The 15,699-nt window shown below is 38.5% G+C and overlaps 1 protein-coding gene across 3 annotated transcripts in view; it reads left to right on the forward strand.

The window, feature by feature from the left end:
- LOC124790089 (tyrosine-protein phosphatase Lar) overlaps window positions 1-12,802 on the forward strand; it is a 537,690-nt gene extending 524,888 nt beyond the window's left edge. For 2 of the 3 annotated variants that reach the window (XM_047257656.1, XM_047257657.1), the window contains 5 exons: window positions 71-226; window positions 3,565-3,870; window positions 6,935-7,215; window positions 7,356-7,491; window positions 11,556-12,801. In XM_047257656.1, coding sequence (XP_047113612.1) covers window positions 71-226; window positions 3,565-3,870; window positions 6,935-7,215; window positions 7,356-7,491; window positions 11,556-11,624 — 948 coding nt within the window. In that variant the 3' untranslated portion in view covers window positions 11,625-12,801. Of the gene's footprint in view, window positions 1-70; window positions 227-3,564; window positions 3,871-6,934; window positions 7,216-7,355; window positions 7,492-11,555 lie in introns of all 3 variants that reach the window. The other variant, XM_047257655.1, reaches the window with a different exon arrangement.
- The last annotated feature ends 2,897 nt before the right edge of the window (window positions 12,803-15,699 follow it).

Genomic DNA, 15,699 nt, shown 5'->3' on the forward strand with positions numbered 1-15,699 from the left:
TAAACTGACAGTGACATAATTAAAATAACAACAACACTGATTCCTAATCCTGTTTCTTACACCTTTTCAGACGGAGGACCAATATATTTTCATTCATGATGCACTACTTGAAGCGGTAATTGTAGGTAATACGGAAGTTCCAGCTCGTAATCTGCACACACATATCCAGAAGCTCATGCAGACTGAGCCAGGTGAAAATATTACAGGAATGGAACTGGAGTTCAAGGTGAGCATTAGCAGCAGCTCTGAAAAATAGTGCAGAACTATGTCACATGGCATATGAAAACTCTTGAAAAGATGACTGCTGTGACTAATGAATGTTAATGTTGGCAATTAAACTTTTTGCAAAATGTGCTAAAATTGAAAGGCAGCTAAAATCAGCCATTGGAGTGTACACATTGCCAAGAGAGACCCTTAACCCAGGCTGTTTCATCATATTGAGAATTTTCACTGTTTACATATATGCACTGAGATCTAACAGGTAACGCCTTGTCTATTGGCAGCTTATTTCTGCTTCAGCATTCTATATGCACAGACATGTATACCAATGAGAAGTTAGAAGTATTATTTGTATATGGTGAATGTAAAGGAAATGCTGCCAGACCAGCATGGAAGTAGAGGGTTATCTGTTCTGATTGCAGATGTCAGAAGCACTTGAGAATGCAATCTGCCACGAAGCCCCACCTATGCAGACAGTATGTGTCAATGAATCACCACAGCATATGCTGTCTTACCATCCACTTATATAAGGTTTATATAACTCTCAAATGGCATTTCCAAATATCTTTCTCAGTCATTGGGAAACAGTCTGAGCACATGCTTAAGTGACATGTAAAGCTGTGTTTTATTAAGATAAGTATTTAGTTTGTAGATGATGGGTGGTTACGGGAACATTATGAGTAAAATGGTTTATGCATTGATTGTTATGCCATTTGATTACAATTTTGATTATTACCTGTAGTCACAGTTGTCCAACAACTTGTGATTTCCCTATAAGAAGCATTCCAGCATTTCCAGTCAAAGACGAGCTAGATAATCATTTCACAAATATAGAATTTAAGATGGTAGTTCCTTTTGTCTGTGGAAAGGGGCCATTTTCATCTCTGTCTTAGTTGAGTGGTGACAAGTAAGTAGCCAAGAGCAGCCTTAACTAAATGGTGAAAATGCAGCTGTTTCCGCAAAAGCTGTTCACTTGAACCTGGGAAAATAGACACATTTGAAAGTTTTTCCTAAGCCTCTACAGTTAGCATATAGCTCCATTTACAAAAATCGTAGCTTACCCTTTGTCTATGTCATAAAAAGAAGAGCCTAGAGGAAATAAATTTTACACTACAATAGCTGATTCAAACAGTCTTGCTTTCCAAATTTTGCACATCCCTCAGGTACTTCAGTGAAAAGTTTCAATGTGAACATTAACAATAGTTATATCATTGGACTTGTATTTTCAAGAGGTTTCTATTGCTGCTTAAAACCATAATGCTCCTTTAGAGAGAGAGAGAGAGAGAGAGAGAGAGAGAGAGAGAAACATACTTGCTTTAATGTCTTTGGCTGATCCAAAAGTTAAGAGGGTTAACCATACTACAAAATTATGTGCCCCTCTGCATACTGTCATTTGCCAAAAACCTTCAATATCTTGGACCATTCATGAAATAAAAGAGGTGTTATGTATGCAACTCACTATGTATATCCCTACTCATGAAATAGACGTGCTGAGCAGTGAACAAAAGTTTACCAATCAGAAAGTGCTCATCTCTGGAACAATAAACATACACATTCAACTGCTTCTCTCTCAATACCACACTCATTGTCAAACGTAAGGTGACAGTGTCAGGAGGCAACAGTGATTGTTGTGTAGTCTATGTGATAGCTCTGTTAAAGGACTTTGTCTGAAAGCTAAGCCTTTGCTCCATGTTTTACAGGGTTGTTCATTGTTCAGCACGTTCTATGTTTGATAAATAATCTGTACTCTTATACATTAACTACTCAAACAAAGTTTTTCACCACCTTCATATCTGTGAACATATACTGGCTTAGATTCAATATTGTGTTGCTCTACCTCACATGTCGTAACACACTCGGGCCGTCGTTGGCAAGCCATCAACAAAGTGGCCAATATGTTGTTGTTTGAGCTTGTCTTTCTCTTCAGTGCAAGTCGTTCTTTTGTCGTCTGGGGTGTGAGGAGGTTTATGTGACAACGCACTACTCATTTCAGCTGATTCCAAGCACTCTCAATCATGCTCATGTCAGAAGAAACTGGAGGCCTTCCATTTGATCACTTTCTGCTTCCTAGATGAAGATGTTCATGAGTGGGATGCCATTTGCCTGTGCATTATCAACATAAAAGACAAACCCATCATGAAGATGTTGACTGTAGGGCTGAAGGGTAGCTTGGAGAATCCTGTGCACATTCTGCATAGCCCTGAAATTACCACTGATAATGACTAGACATGTTTGATATTTATGCACAGTACTGGTCAAAAACGTGACTGACTCATCTCCCTGCTGAACCCTGCTGGTGGCTGCTACTGCCTGGCTGCCTTTACACTGTTCTACAACAGTTGGCAGGTGTTGGACAAATTCTTCACTCATTACTAAAGGAAACTTGATGCTATTGATCCAGGTTCCCTTTCAGGTGTTCCCTTTCCTGCCTTCTTTGTTTACTATGCTGCTGGGTAGTTTATGCTGTTTTTGATATGCTATGCCTAGAGGTCCAGTTGATTGTGTTGAGGCAGTTCCATACTGTCAGGGTTAACACAGCTGTTCCAGTTGTCTGCAAAATGGCAGCTCACTGTTCTGTTGCATTCTCCTCAGAGTAACTTACAGCCATAATTTTTTGGTAGTGGTCATCAACTGGTGTTATTGATCACAGAAGACACTACATGGCAGTTTTTCAGTGTTTCGTATCACACGAAGTTGTTTGAACATCATCTTTGTGATGCCAGTGTGGTGGGAAACACACCATACAGATGCTCCTTTTTGCTGGCAAGTTACTCTGTGTGCACAGTCTAAGCCTGAAGCGATCCTCCAAGACATGTTGACAGAACTGAATTAGAGACACTATGCCCTCTACTGAATTGCACTGAGATGACTCATTGGCTGTACATAGCAGTTTCTTGTGGTCAAAAGGGTATTGAGAAAGAGGTTTTGGATAAAAAAAAAAAGAAAGAAAGAGAGAGAGAGAGAGAGAGAGGTATTCAAGTCATGAGATTGTTACAAAACGTTTTTTGAGCCATTTATCTCTCTCCATTCTGGATTTTACTGACAAAGCTTAAAGAGATGGGAAGGGTATGTATTAACCTTTTATATTACTTTTTTTCTGAAATACAGTAACTCACATTGTATAAAATTATTGTGTATTTATATTATTAAGCCGAATATGATTATTTCTATTATGAAAAGACTAAAATCAGATTTTGCTACTAAATATTATACAGAAATGTGGATTACAGTGTAAATGAGAACATTATTATTGATTGCAATCAAAATAATTTTTTTCATCATGTTTGCAATGTTTCCCTCTGTACAACATATGCATATATAAGCAAATTCTATTCTTTTTTGTAGAAACTGTCCAACATCAAGGCTGATTCAACACGCTTCATCAGTGCAAACCTGGCCTGCAACAAGCATAAAAACCGTCTTGTCCACATCTTGCCATTCGAGGCCACTCGTGTTTGCCTAACACCAGTCAGAGGTGTTGAAGGATCTGACTACATAAATGCTAGTTTTATTGATGGCTACCGATATCGTTCAGCTTATATAGCCACTCAGGGTCCACTAGTTGATACGACAGAAGACTTCTGGCGCATGCTGTGGGAACACAATTCCACAATTGTTGTAATGCTGACAAAGCTTAAAGAGATGGGAAGGGTATGTATTAACCTTTTATATTACTTTTTTTCTGAAATACAGTAACTCACATTGTATAAAATTATTGTGTATTTATATTGAAAGTTGTTAACATCATTCAACATAATTATGCTATATTATGGGACACTAATGACAATATCCATGACAGATTTCTGATCAGATTCACAGTACACTATCAGTTTTGTACTGTTAACTTCTCCCACAGATATCAGCACAGGATCAAGACTGCTTATGATAGTCACACCAGAAGTATAGAAGAAGTGTTGCATTTTTAAACTTTTTTCTTTTCAAAATACTCACTCAAGTTGCATTTTCTGAAATACCTTTGTGAAGACTCCTGGAGATGCCTTCTTAGCAAGACAGTTCAGGAATGTTACTTGGATGGAGAGAGCGGTTTTCACTGACTAAAAATATGTTTGCACATGCTGTTCTTCAACTTTTTAAATGGAATAAAACTGTATACACATTCCGGGTTTGGATACTGAAGTAATTGATAGATGAATTAGTGGCAGTTTACATTGGTTTCTGCAACAGTTTGTCTTTGTTGGTAGTTTGACAATGATCCAGTTCAGTTATTCATCGGAACTATCCATGTGAAATTCATTCATGCACATTACTCAGATAACCTTGGCTCAGCATTAACCCATTACTGGTCCATCAAAATATCACATGTTAAGTGCCTAAAAAGGAATGTTAAGTGCCTAAAAAGGAAAATTCCATTCAGCAAACCAATAAAATCACAAAGGGCTAGTCAGAGAGACAAAGCACCCAGTACAGCCGAAAGAAGAACAGAAAAGGTATAACAGTACTTCTGATTCCAGGTGGTTTGTCAGGGTGGGGGTGCGTGCAGGTCATGTCAGCTGACAAGAATAATACAAATAAGATAGTAAAAAACATCCATACCCTAAAATTCCTATCCTGGAACCACTGTGGTTGGAAAACCTGCTCAATGCACCATCCAGCTACCATCTACTCAGCACTGGCACAGCATGTAACATTAAAGGCCGACAAAAGTGTGAAACTGCTTATATGATATTATCAACTGATATTTGTTCTCTGCAAGGCTTTCTGCACTGGAATGAGCACCACAGAACTGGTAAAATACACTAGTGGATACAGATGAACTGTCTGCCTTGGATATATCCATGGGGCTTGCTATACCACACACTCTATTTGGATCTTACAACCTAGAATTCCCTGAATGCTTGATATAGGTACTTGTTCTGCAACATATTTCTCTCTCCTAGACTCAATCGACATTATCCTAAACCTCCCCTATCCTGCATCCTCCCATTGGTATTTGTACAGTTCTCTCTATCTTCTGTTGTATATTCCCCATAGGGGAATATACCACCATTACTTCTTACTCGACCTGAAGCAAAGTCAACATAGCATAGAATGCTAAGCTATGTGCTGGCACCTACTTCCTCTGATACATTTTCCTTCTACCCTTTTTGTAAAAGATTAGTCCTTGCTAGTTGGTTTCTGAGTGACATGCCTCCCACCTCTTCCAACCCTTTCCTCTTTTCTCCTCAGAAGCATAAATGTGTTGTTCCAAAAATGCTATGAGTGCTGTCAAATGGTTGTGCTTTTCTTTTGGTGGCACTGGATGTTGTGCCACAAAGTACTGGGCAGCTCAAAACATCAAAAATACTACTTTGGTATCCTAACATCATTCTATATATTCTGTACCTGAATCCTTAACTTTAATCTCCAAATTGGTGTAGAAGCTGACTAACATATTGTACACACCTCCATATTAGCCTGTCATTATTTGCTGTCCAGTTCCTGATAAATGATTCCAAGACTCTAGACTACCAGTGATACACTTGTCCTGGAACCATTTTACCACTTACCTCAAACTTTCCTAAATGTACGCGCAGAGTGAAAGAAGTAGCAGTGAGAATGACTATATTATTTGGCAGCTCCAGCTGCCAGCTGTATTTAGTAGTCTACTCGCATGACCACCACTGATGCCGCTAGTCACAAACAACCTTTTGTAGCATTCTGCAGTTTGTTTTCAGTGCAGGAAACATGCCACAGCAAGTGTTCCTAAGTAATTGCTCATCAGACTATTCCAGATATAAATTGATTGAATTTTACATGACACTTGGAAACTGCTAAGATTCATCTATATGCTAAATAATAGTTTATACTATATGAAAGAAAAACAGACAGCATTAGGGGCACCAAGAAAGTGCAGGCAGGGGGGAAGGCGTTGTGCACAGTGAGGTATGGGTTGGGAGGGGACAATAGTGTGGAGGAAGAGTAGGAAGAGGAAGACTGTGGAGAGGACCGTGTGAGTGGAGAGTGAGGAAAGTATATTCGTGGATCAGGGGCTTGCTTGCCGATACTGAGGCAGGGAGGACTGCAAGATCAAAGGGTGTATTACAAGGACAGTTCCCATCTACATAATTCAGATAGTTTGGTTTCGGCAGGAAGGACCTAGGTGGTGGATTGTGAAGCAGCCACTGAAATCGGTCTTGTGTCGGCACCATGTTGTGCCACTGGGCAATCAAATCTGCTCTTGACAACAGTTAGGTGGTGGCCGTTCATTTGGGTTGATAGCCAATTGATAGTCATACCAACATAAAATGCTCTGCAAAAGTTATAGCAAAGCTGATAGCACATTCTACTATAGTCCAATCACAGTGTATATAATTCTAGTCATCCTCCAGGAAAATACATTATCATCACCAATCTCCTTATTGTGAAATGTTGCACAGCAAATGCAGAACACGAGTAATTCACTTTTAGTGATCTTAGGTCTCTTGCGAACAGGAAATGCTGACCATAAATAAATATCTTCCCTCTATTTAGTTAGTATGAATGACAGTTCACAAACTTTTAGAGTTAATCCATTTTATTATTTCCCAATTTTCATGAAACAGCATTGCAATATGTATATGATTGATAATATAATAGGGTTTGTCCCTGCCACAGAACAAATAATTGTATGATTTACAAAACTGTACCAAGTAATTAGATATCTTAAATTGTCAATTATTCTATGAGTTGATAGTAGCTGTGAATAGAGGTACTTAACAGTTTTTTTTTCTTTTAGGAGAAATGTCACCAGTATTGGCCGAGTGACCGGTCAGTCCGTTATCAGTGTTTTGTTGTTGACCCAATAGCAGAATACAATATGCCTCAGTACATACTACGAGAATTCAAGGTTACTGATGCCCGTGATGGTAGTTCTCGCACCATTCGCCAATTCCAGTTCATTGACTGGCCAGAACAAGGTGTGCCAAAGTCTGGTGATGGTTTTATTGATTTCATTGGCCAGGTGCACAAGACCAAAGAACAATTTGGTCAAGATGGGCCAATTACTGTTCACTGCAGGTATGTCACACTCATAATTATGTCAGTATATTGTACAAAAATGACATCTCAGTTACCTAAGGGAAATGTCTTAATCCAGTGAGTAATCCTTTGTTTGATTTCCTTGTTGTGTACTAAATTGTAATATTCTACTTTTCCAGTGCTGGGGTAGGCCGTACAGGTGTATTCATTACACTAAGTATCGTTTTAGAAAGAATGCAGTATGAGGGCGTTGTAGACGTCTTCCAAACCGTTCGGATCCTACGAACACAGCGCCCGGCAATGGTTCAGACAGAGGTTTGTATATACAATCATTAGAATGATGTAAAGTGTATGTTAGCTCTATTATCCTTGAAAACATAAAAGCCAATACATACGTAATTGTTTTGGGCTCCAGACTGCAGACGGAAGATACGAGCCCTCTAATAAAGTACTAGTTACCTGTGATAGAACATAAACCAAGTATCTTGGCCCATCAAATAGCATCCAAATTGTAAAACTGAATTGCCCTTAACAGGAACTACTATTGTACTCAGTTGAAGCGGCATTCCTCAAAGATTCATTGCTGAAATAACAATGTGCCTATAATAACATGATTCCTCTCTTACATGACACTTACTGCCACGGTGTCACTTTTCAGTTCACTCTGCTTATATTCAGTGAAATTAAAAACTTTGCAAATCCCTCTGGATGTAAAATGGCCCAAGTAGGCCATTTGTGTGATACGTCTTTAACAAACATTTCTTCAGGGTTAAGTTACGTCCTTTGTTTTCATTGGCAGAGATCATATCAGTGTGATTAAAACTACTACTTAAGTTTTTACCAGCCAATACCATTAATGTACAGGCAGTATTTTTCATATTTGTGTAACAGTATTTTCTTGCATGCAGATCTTCATTGAATTAACCTACACTCAACATAAGCCAAGTCGAAATCCTTCTGAAAATGAGGCATTTAAATGTTTCAGGGCACTCTAATAAATAACTATTAAATTTTTGGTGAATGTATAGGGTTACTTTTAAGTACTACCAGGGTAGATGACTGCACAGTACAGAAAATAGGGACACACTAGTGGATAGAATGTCTTTCCAAGTTTTTAACGTACATTGCAGTTGCTCAATATGGGCTTCATAAGTGACACGTCAAACATCAATATGATAGTCAAACTCTTGCCATACACATCCCAACACATCATGTTGGATATCAGCGACCACATTAATTTTCCTTCCTTGCAACTCTTTCAAATTACTTGGCAGTCTAGACAGGAACACAAATTATTTGACATAACCCCTTAAGAAGAGTTAAGTCTGGCAACCACAAGGGCCACTGAAGAAGAGGAGAAGCATGATGAGAAGCACATCCAGTCCAATCTAATGTTAGGCAATTCAGCTCTAAGATAATCATGAATGTCTGGAAGAAAGTGTGATGAATTACTGTCTTGCTCCAAAATGGACTCTCCAATGTCTTGGGGTAATTGTGGCTGCCAGACCTCCTGGTGCATGAAACTGATCAGTTTTCCTCTCAAAGAAAAATGGTCCATGAACTTTTGAAGAGGACATGGCACAAAAGACATTCACTTTACATGAGTCACAAATGTGTTCAAAATCATATGTGGATGGTATGCATCTAAAACAGCATGTTATGACATGTTACCTTTCCAGACAAATGAAAGATGGCTTTCTTACAGAAAAACAACTTCTGTGAAAAACCATATTCCTCCACTAGCCACTGTAAGTCATTGCAAATGTCTGGATGAAGGGTATTGTTCAGAGTAGTCAGTACGTGTAACTGCAGCTGGTATGATTTTACATGCACACATTTGTGTAGAACATGTCTGACAGTTGACTTTGGTACCTGCAGTTCTCAGCTTCCACATGTCACTGATTTCTTTAAGCTCCTGATGAATGATTTCCACACACATTCCACCTTCTCTGTTGACTGTCTTGGCTGGCTCGTTTCCTTTGCATCACGTAAGCAACTAATCTCATGAAATGTTTTGTACCATCAAGGACAAATGGCTACAAAGCTGAGAGAGCCCATAGGGTGACATCATATTACATACAGAAGCATTGTCACATAAAACTTACAATTTCCCTCTTCATAGGAGAAATATTTCATATTGTATTGAACACAAATATGAAAATTAATACAAAAACATTTATAAATGGAGATCATGATAATGTCAGCTCCCCTTCTCCAAATAAATATTGACTGTGACAAGGTTCAAAAACTTATCTTTTTTTTATTTTAAAAATAAAAGAGAAGTATATTAGTCTACTTCACATACAGTGTGTTAACTGTAAGACGGCAGAGTTGTGAGGGGAGTGCGGGGAGAGGAGGAAGCAAGCATTGGCTGGCGAGGGAGAGGAGCCGTTGGGGGGGACAAGGCACGCCTACCAGTTGCAGTGCTGGCACTACAAATTGTGCATCATGCTTACACGAAAGCAGACGAAAGGCTTGGAATTAAAACATGCTTTAAATGTTGTTCGTAAATGAAACTGAAATCGTCATGTACATTAAAATTCAGTTTCGTTTACGAACAACATTTAAAGCATGTTTTAATTCCAAGCCTTTCGTCTGCTGTCGTGTAAGCATGACGCGCAATTTGTAGTGCCAGCACTGCATATATATATGTGTGTTTGTCTACTATGCGCTCACAAACCATTCATCCGATTGCCATGACGCCGGCGCGGTAACTCAGCGTGTTCGGTCAGAGGGTTAGCTGCCATCTGTAATAAAAAAACTGAGTTGATGGATCAACGACGAACTGAAACGGGTGTCTTGCGATGTCTGCCCCGAGCAGATACAATGAACGAAAACAAACAAAATGAGATTAAAAAAAATTAGGTCAAGGCTTGTCATGCAGCGGACCCGAATTCGATTCCCACTGCTCGCAATTTTTTTTTTTTAAATTTTATTTCATTCATACTTAAGCAGGTCATATAGTATAACGTAACTGTCAATCTCTATATATAAAAATGAATGTATGTATGTCTGCCCTCTGTGTGTTCCCAAACCATTCATCCGATTGCGATGAAATTTTGGTGATTTGTTCTCTGTACGCCCACGAAGGTTCCTAGGCAAAAAAAAGAAATGAGACACATTCCTGAGGAGATATGATGTCATAAACAACGAAATGCCACCGCGGGAAAATACCCAGATTTATGTATCCACTATTTGAGAACGAGAGCACTTAGCGACTAGCAACAAATGTTACATACAATTTCAAACCTTTACGAAAATTTTTCTTGCTGACACCCCCCCTAGAAAATAATGAAAGAAAAAAAGGTTGTCGCTTACTACATTTTCTCAGTACATACCGTAAATCTGCCGCAGTAGGCATGACGTTTTAATATATTATTTCGTTACTATTAACTCTAATCGCACATATATCAGTAAATGCACCGGCAAATTTATGTCTCTTTGCGACATATAATTCAGGAGATATGACGTGATAAACATCGAGATTCGTGAAAAAGTGCCGCGTCAGGCATGACGTTTTTTTCTGTTATTTCTTCACTACTAACACTATTCGCAACACGTTTTGCAAACATGTTAAAAAAAAATTATAAAACCACGCAGAACAGCACAGAGCAAAACAATAACGAAGCAGACAACAATGGCTACCTTGTACAACACAGCTACGTAATGTTGGCAGCAGTCGAAACTGCGTGCCTCCCAAAGCCTCCCGACTTCTGCTGATTTAGAACTAGGGAGAGGTCTGCCATCTAAAAGTTTACACACTGTAGTTAAGATGTTTAAGAGGGAACTTGAAGAATAAAATAATATGAATAGAGCAGGCAGCAGCCAGCCAGAGATAAAGAAAACAGTATGGAGAAGACCATCACCTGGAGGGAAAGCAGTCAACACAGACAAGAATTATAATTAAGAATGTGACCACTGAGAGATACACACAGAAAGAAGATGAGTAAGAACATGGGTTCAGAATGTACTAAAAAGTAGAACAAATTGAAAGTAGTTAAGTGATTAGAGTTGGGGGAGGGGGGGTGAACAGAAAATAGATGAACACACAGGCAAACATGAGTAATTAAGATTAGGATTCAACATCCCATTAATGGTAAGATTGTCAGAGACTTAGTACAAGCTGAAATAGGACAACTGGCCTTTTTTGTTTTGCATTTGTCAATTTCTCAGGTAGTATATTTGAGTAGTGATACCCTTTTAATTTTGTGATAGTCCTATGTAGAAGTTTTCCACTGCTTGTTTTCAAACTCTATAGCTATAACTATTGAAATTATTGTTACTATTATTATTTGTTATTAATGTTGATTGTTATAATAAATAGCTGTTTTTAAATTCATTTCATTTTGTGAATATTTACATGCCTTTTTTCCCACCAGGATCAGTACCAGTTTTGCTATCGAGCTGCATTGGAGTATTTGGGATCATTTGACCATTATGCGAATTGACAGTAACACCACTGTGGAACATGATGAGAGACATAGCAGTCAATGGCTGTTTATTTAGAAAGATGAGTAATAAGTAGGGTTTGAGTATGTTTGTCCAGTAAAGTTAGCAAGAGAAATAACTAAGAAAAATTTTAAGGACGGACAATATTTTAATGATGCTGTGGTGAAGAAAATGAACATAAATACTATAGCTGTTATTGTTCTCCCACTCCATTTGCTGGAAAACATTGACAATAATTCGACAACTCTCCAATTTTCTGTAAACTTGCTGTTTTTGTTTTCGCATTCATCTGTTATTTTACACATTTGATTTACTCTGAACTGGATATAATATCCAGATACTGCCTCAAGAATAATATTGAAACGTCTCTTACCTGTGAATGGACAAACTTTTTTTAGAGCTTTGATGAGTGACACAAACTTAAACAAGTGGAGTGTATGTGTGTGTAATGTGCATGTTACTGAACTGCACATCATCCCCAATGTCCCAAAGTGCCATCATCGTGCAAGCTGGATGGCATAAACATTTTCCATGGTGCCTACTTAATGAAAAATAAATTCCCAAATAAAGATTTAGAGAAAGAAGAATATGTGAGCAAAATGGGAAAGCGCACATTTGTCGTACATACAATCACTGGGGACATTATTACCAATTTCCCCTCTAATTTGAAACCTTTCTTTTTTTATTTTTATAGTTCCAAATTTCATGTATACCTGTGTTGTTTTGTAGGAAATATATGTGCACTCAAGTGTTCATTTGTGTTTTGGTTCATTGCCTGTGAGGTGTTCATAAGAGAATTGTGTTATGATGTAGTTAGCATTTATATAAAAAGAGCCAAATTTGTAAACATTTCCTACTTTTTTTACATTATAGACATGTTTTCTATATGTGTGTGTGTGAGTGAACCTTTTCGTTATGTGTTTTTAAATGTGACTCTAAAGCAGAAATATTATGACTGCTATTATTTTTTATTATTGACATATCATAAAATTAAAGAAGAAAAAGAAACACCTCAAAATGTATAATATGTATTGTTTACTTTTCTGTAGACTTAAATAAGTACTGATCATTGTATAAGTTTCCATCTTTTTTTGATTTTTAATGTTTTCCATTGACAGTACAAACAATGTGTTTTCCCGCATTATTGATTGACATAGTGCTCTCTTTTTAATAAAACCAATCAAACCATGTTTTGTACCCAAAAATTATTGTAATTCCTGATTTTGAACAGTGTGCTGACCACACTCTTATAAAACAAGAAGCACGTGGCTGTCTTGCAAGGTGAACAAGGCACCATCAAATTGACACACAATTCAAGTGATCCTGCTTACTGTGGGAAAGGGGGGGGGGGGGATTATCCACTGTGCTAAGTAGTGGTATCTGATATGCAACATGTAAATTAGTAGTAAATATTTCATAATTACATTTGAAAATTGTTCATTCTCAGTAACTGAGAAAGTAATTTGGCTGAGAAGCAACAAAAGGAGAAATAAGTGGTTAGTAGAAAAGGCAAGAGATGAATGACAAACAGATTATTGACTGCATATCTGGAAACATCTGCGACACAGGCTAGGATTGGTGTATGAGACTACAAATGTTTCTATAACTCAACAGGAATTTGGACAGGTACCTTATATTTCTGTCATGTGAAACAATATGAGTGAAATGTGGAACTACTCAAGTTATTCCTGATTTCATCACACAATAAAAGTCCAGACATGCAAAGTTGCCTCTGCTGTACCTTCACAATTTTCTTTCTACACTTGACATTTATTTATGGTTTAGGATATGAGTGAACACAAGTATTAAAATCTTCAGTAGCTGAATCTCACAGACCTACCTATTTAAATTTAGTAAAACTATTTACCATACTACCCCTGAATATTCTTTATCTCCTTAAGTATTTATATAGAACTGATACTGCTTTTCAGAGTTTTGATAACCAATATATGATGGACTTCTGCAGTATGAACATGAAATAATTTCTTTCTGACATAAATTTTTTTTAATATTCCATGAATTAAGGACTTTCTTTCTTTTCCTGAGTTCGCAAATTTGTTCTTTCTCGAGAAAATTACAAATACATTCTCTTTGGTTGTTTTCATTTAATTCAGTTTTTCTTTGCATTCCTTCACCTCCAACATCAGTATTACACTACTGGCCATTAAAATTGCTACACCAAGAAGAAATGCAGATGATAAACTGGTATTCGTTGGACAAATATATTATACTAGAACTGACATGTGATTACATTTTCACGCAATTTGGGTGCATAGATCCTGAGAAATCAGTACCCAGAACAACCACCTCTGGCCGTAATACACCTGGGCATTGAGTCAAACAGAGCTTAGATGGCGTGTACAGGTACAGCTGCCCATGCAGCTTCAACACGATACCACAGTTCATCAAGAGTAGTGACTGGCGAATTGTGACGAGCCAGTTGCTTGGCCACCATTGACCAGATGTTTTCAATTGGTGAGAGATCTGGAGAATGTGCTGGCCAGGGCAGCAGTCAAAGATTTTCTGTGTCCAGAAAGGCCCGTACAGGACCTGCAACACGCGGTCGTGCATTATCCTGCTGAAATGTAGGGTTTCACAGGGATCGAATGAAGGGTAGAGCCACGGGTCGTAACACATCTGAAATGTAACGTCCACTGTTCAAAGTGCCATCAATGCGAACAAGAGGTGACCGAGACGTGTAACCATTGATACGCTATTATGGTGATGACGGATACATGCTTCCAAAGTGCGTTCACCGCGATGTCACCAAACACAGATGCGACCATCATGATGCTGTAAACAGAACCTGGATTCATCCAAAAAAATGATGTTTTGCCATTCGTGCACCTAGGTTCGTCATTGAGTACCCCATCGGAGGTGCTCCTGTCTGTGATGCAGCGCCAAGGGTAACCGCAGCCACGGTCTCCGAGCTGATAGTCCATGCTGCTGCAAATGTCGTCGAACTGTTCATGCAGATGGTGGTTGTCTCACAAACGAATCCACCTGTTGACTCATGGATTGAGACGCGGCTGCACGATCTGTTACAGGCATGCCGATAAGATGCCTGTCATCTCGACTGATAGTGATACGAGGCTGTTGGGATCCAGCAAGGCGTGCTGTATTACCCTCCTGAACCCACCGATTCCATATTCTGCTAACAGTCATTGGATCTCGACCAACGTGAGCAGCAATGTCATGATTTGATAAACCTCAATCGCGATAGGCTACAATCCGACCTTTATCAAAGTCAGAAACATGATGGTACGCATTTCTCCTCCTTAGACGAGTAATCACAACAACGTTTTACCAGGCAACACCAGTCAACTGCTGTTTGTGTATGAGAAATCAGTTGGAAACTTCCCTCGTGTCAGCATATTGTAGGTGTCGCCACCAGCGCCAACCTTGTGTGAATGCTCTGAAAAGCTAATCATTTGCATATCACAGCATCTTCTTCCTGACAGTTAAATTTCGTGTCTGTAGCATGTCATCTTCGTGTTGTAGCAATTTTAATGGCCAGTAGTGTATAATTTGAGTTTGTACCTATATTTTTTTTTTATAAGACCCTTCTTGAATCACAGTTTATTCATCTTCTTTTTAGGGATAATTGTTGTCTCTGACTGACCAGCATCAATACAATAAAAGACAGGGAAATACTAACTTTTTCCTTGCATCTCATTACAGAGATGGTCTAAAATAAACGTGTTTTAACTTTCACAATAAATGTCACTGCATATCTGGACAATTCAGCTGTCATCTTGCACTCACTGTCTGTTGGCTATAAGATGGAGTTATAGTTGCAATAGGTCTATGTTGAGTCTAGACAAGACAGCCTAGACACAATGAGAGGAAGCCGAAAGGCACGCGCTAAGCTAAAGCTGGATGGCGTGAGGTCTGAAACAGGATACGTAATGAATGCTATAAAGAAAAGTACGTAGCTGCTGGAATACTTAACTTTAATCCATCCTTGTGGTACATCTGGAGATTGTGGCGATACAAGTGAGACTCCATAGATACATGCAATGTTACTAATGGTGCCTTGCTAGGTCGTAGCCATTGACTCAGCTGAAGGCCATT

Source organism: Schistocerca piceifrons, chromosome 3, assembly GCF_021461385.2.
Source record: "Schistocerca piceifrons isolate TAMUIC-IGC-003096 chromosome 3, iqSchPice1.1, whole genome shotgun sequence".
Classification (NCBI taxonomy): domain Eukaryota; kingdom Metazoa; phylum Arthropoda; class Insecta; order Orthoptera; family Acrididae; genus Schistocerca; species Schistocerca piceifrons.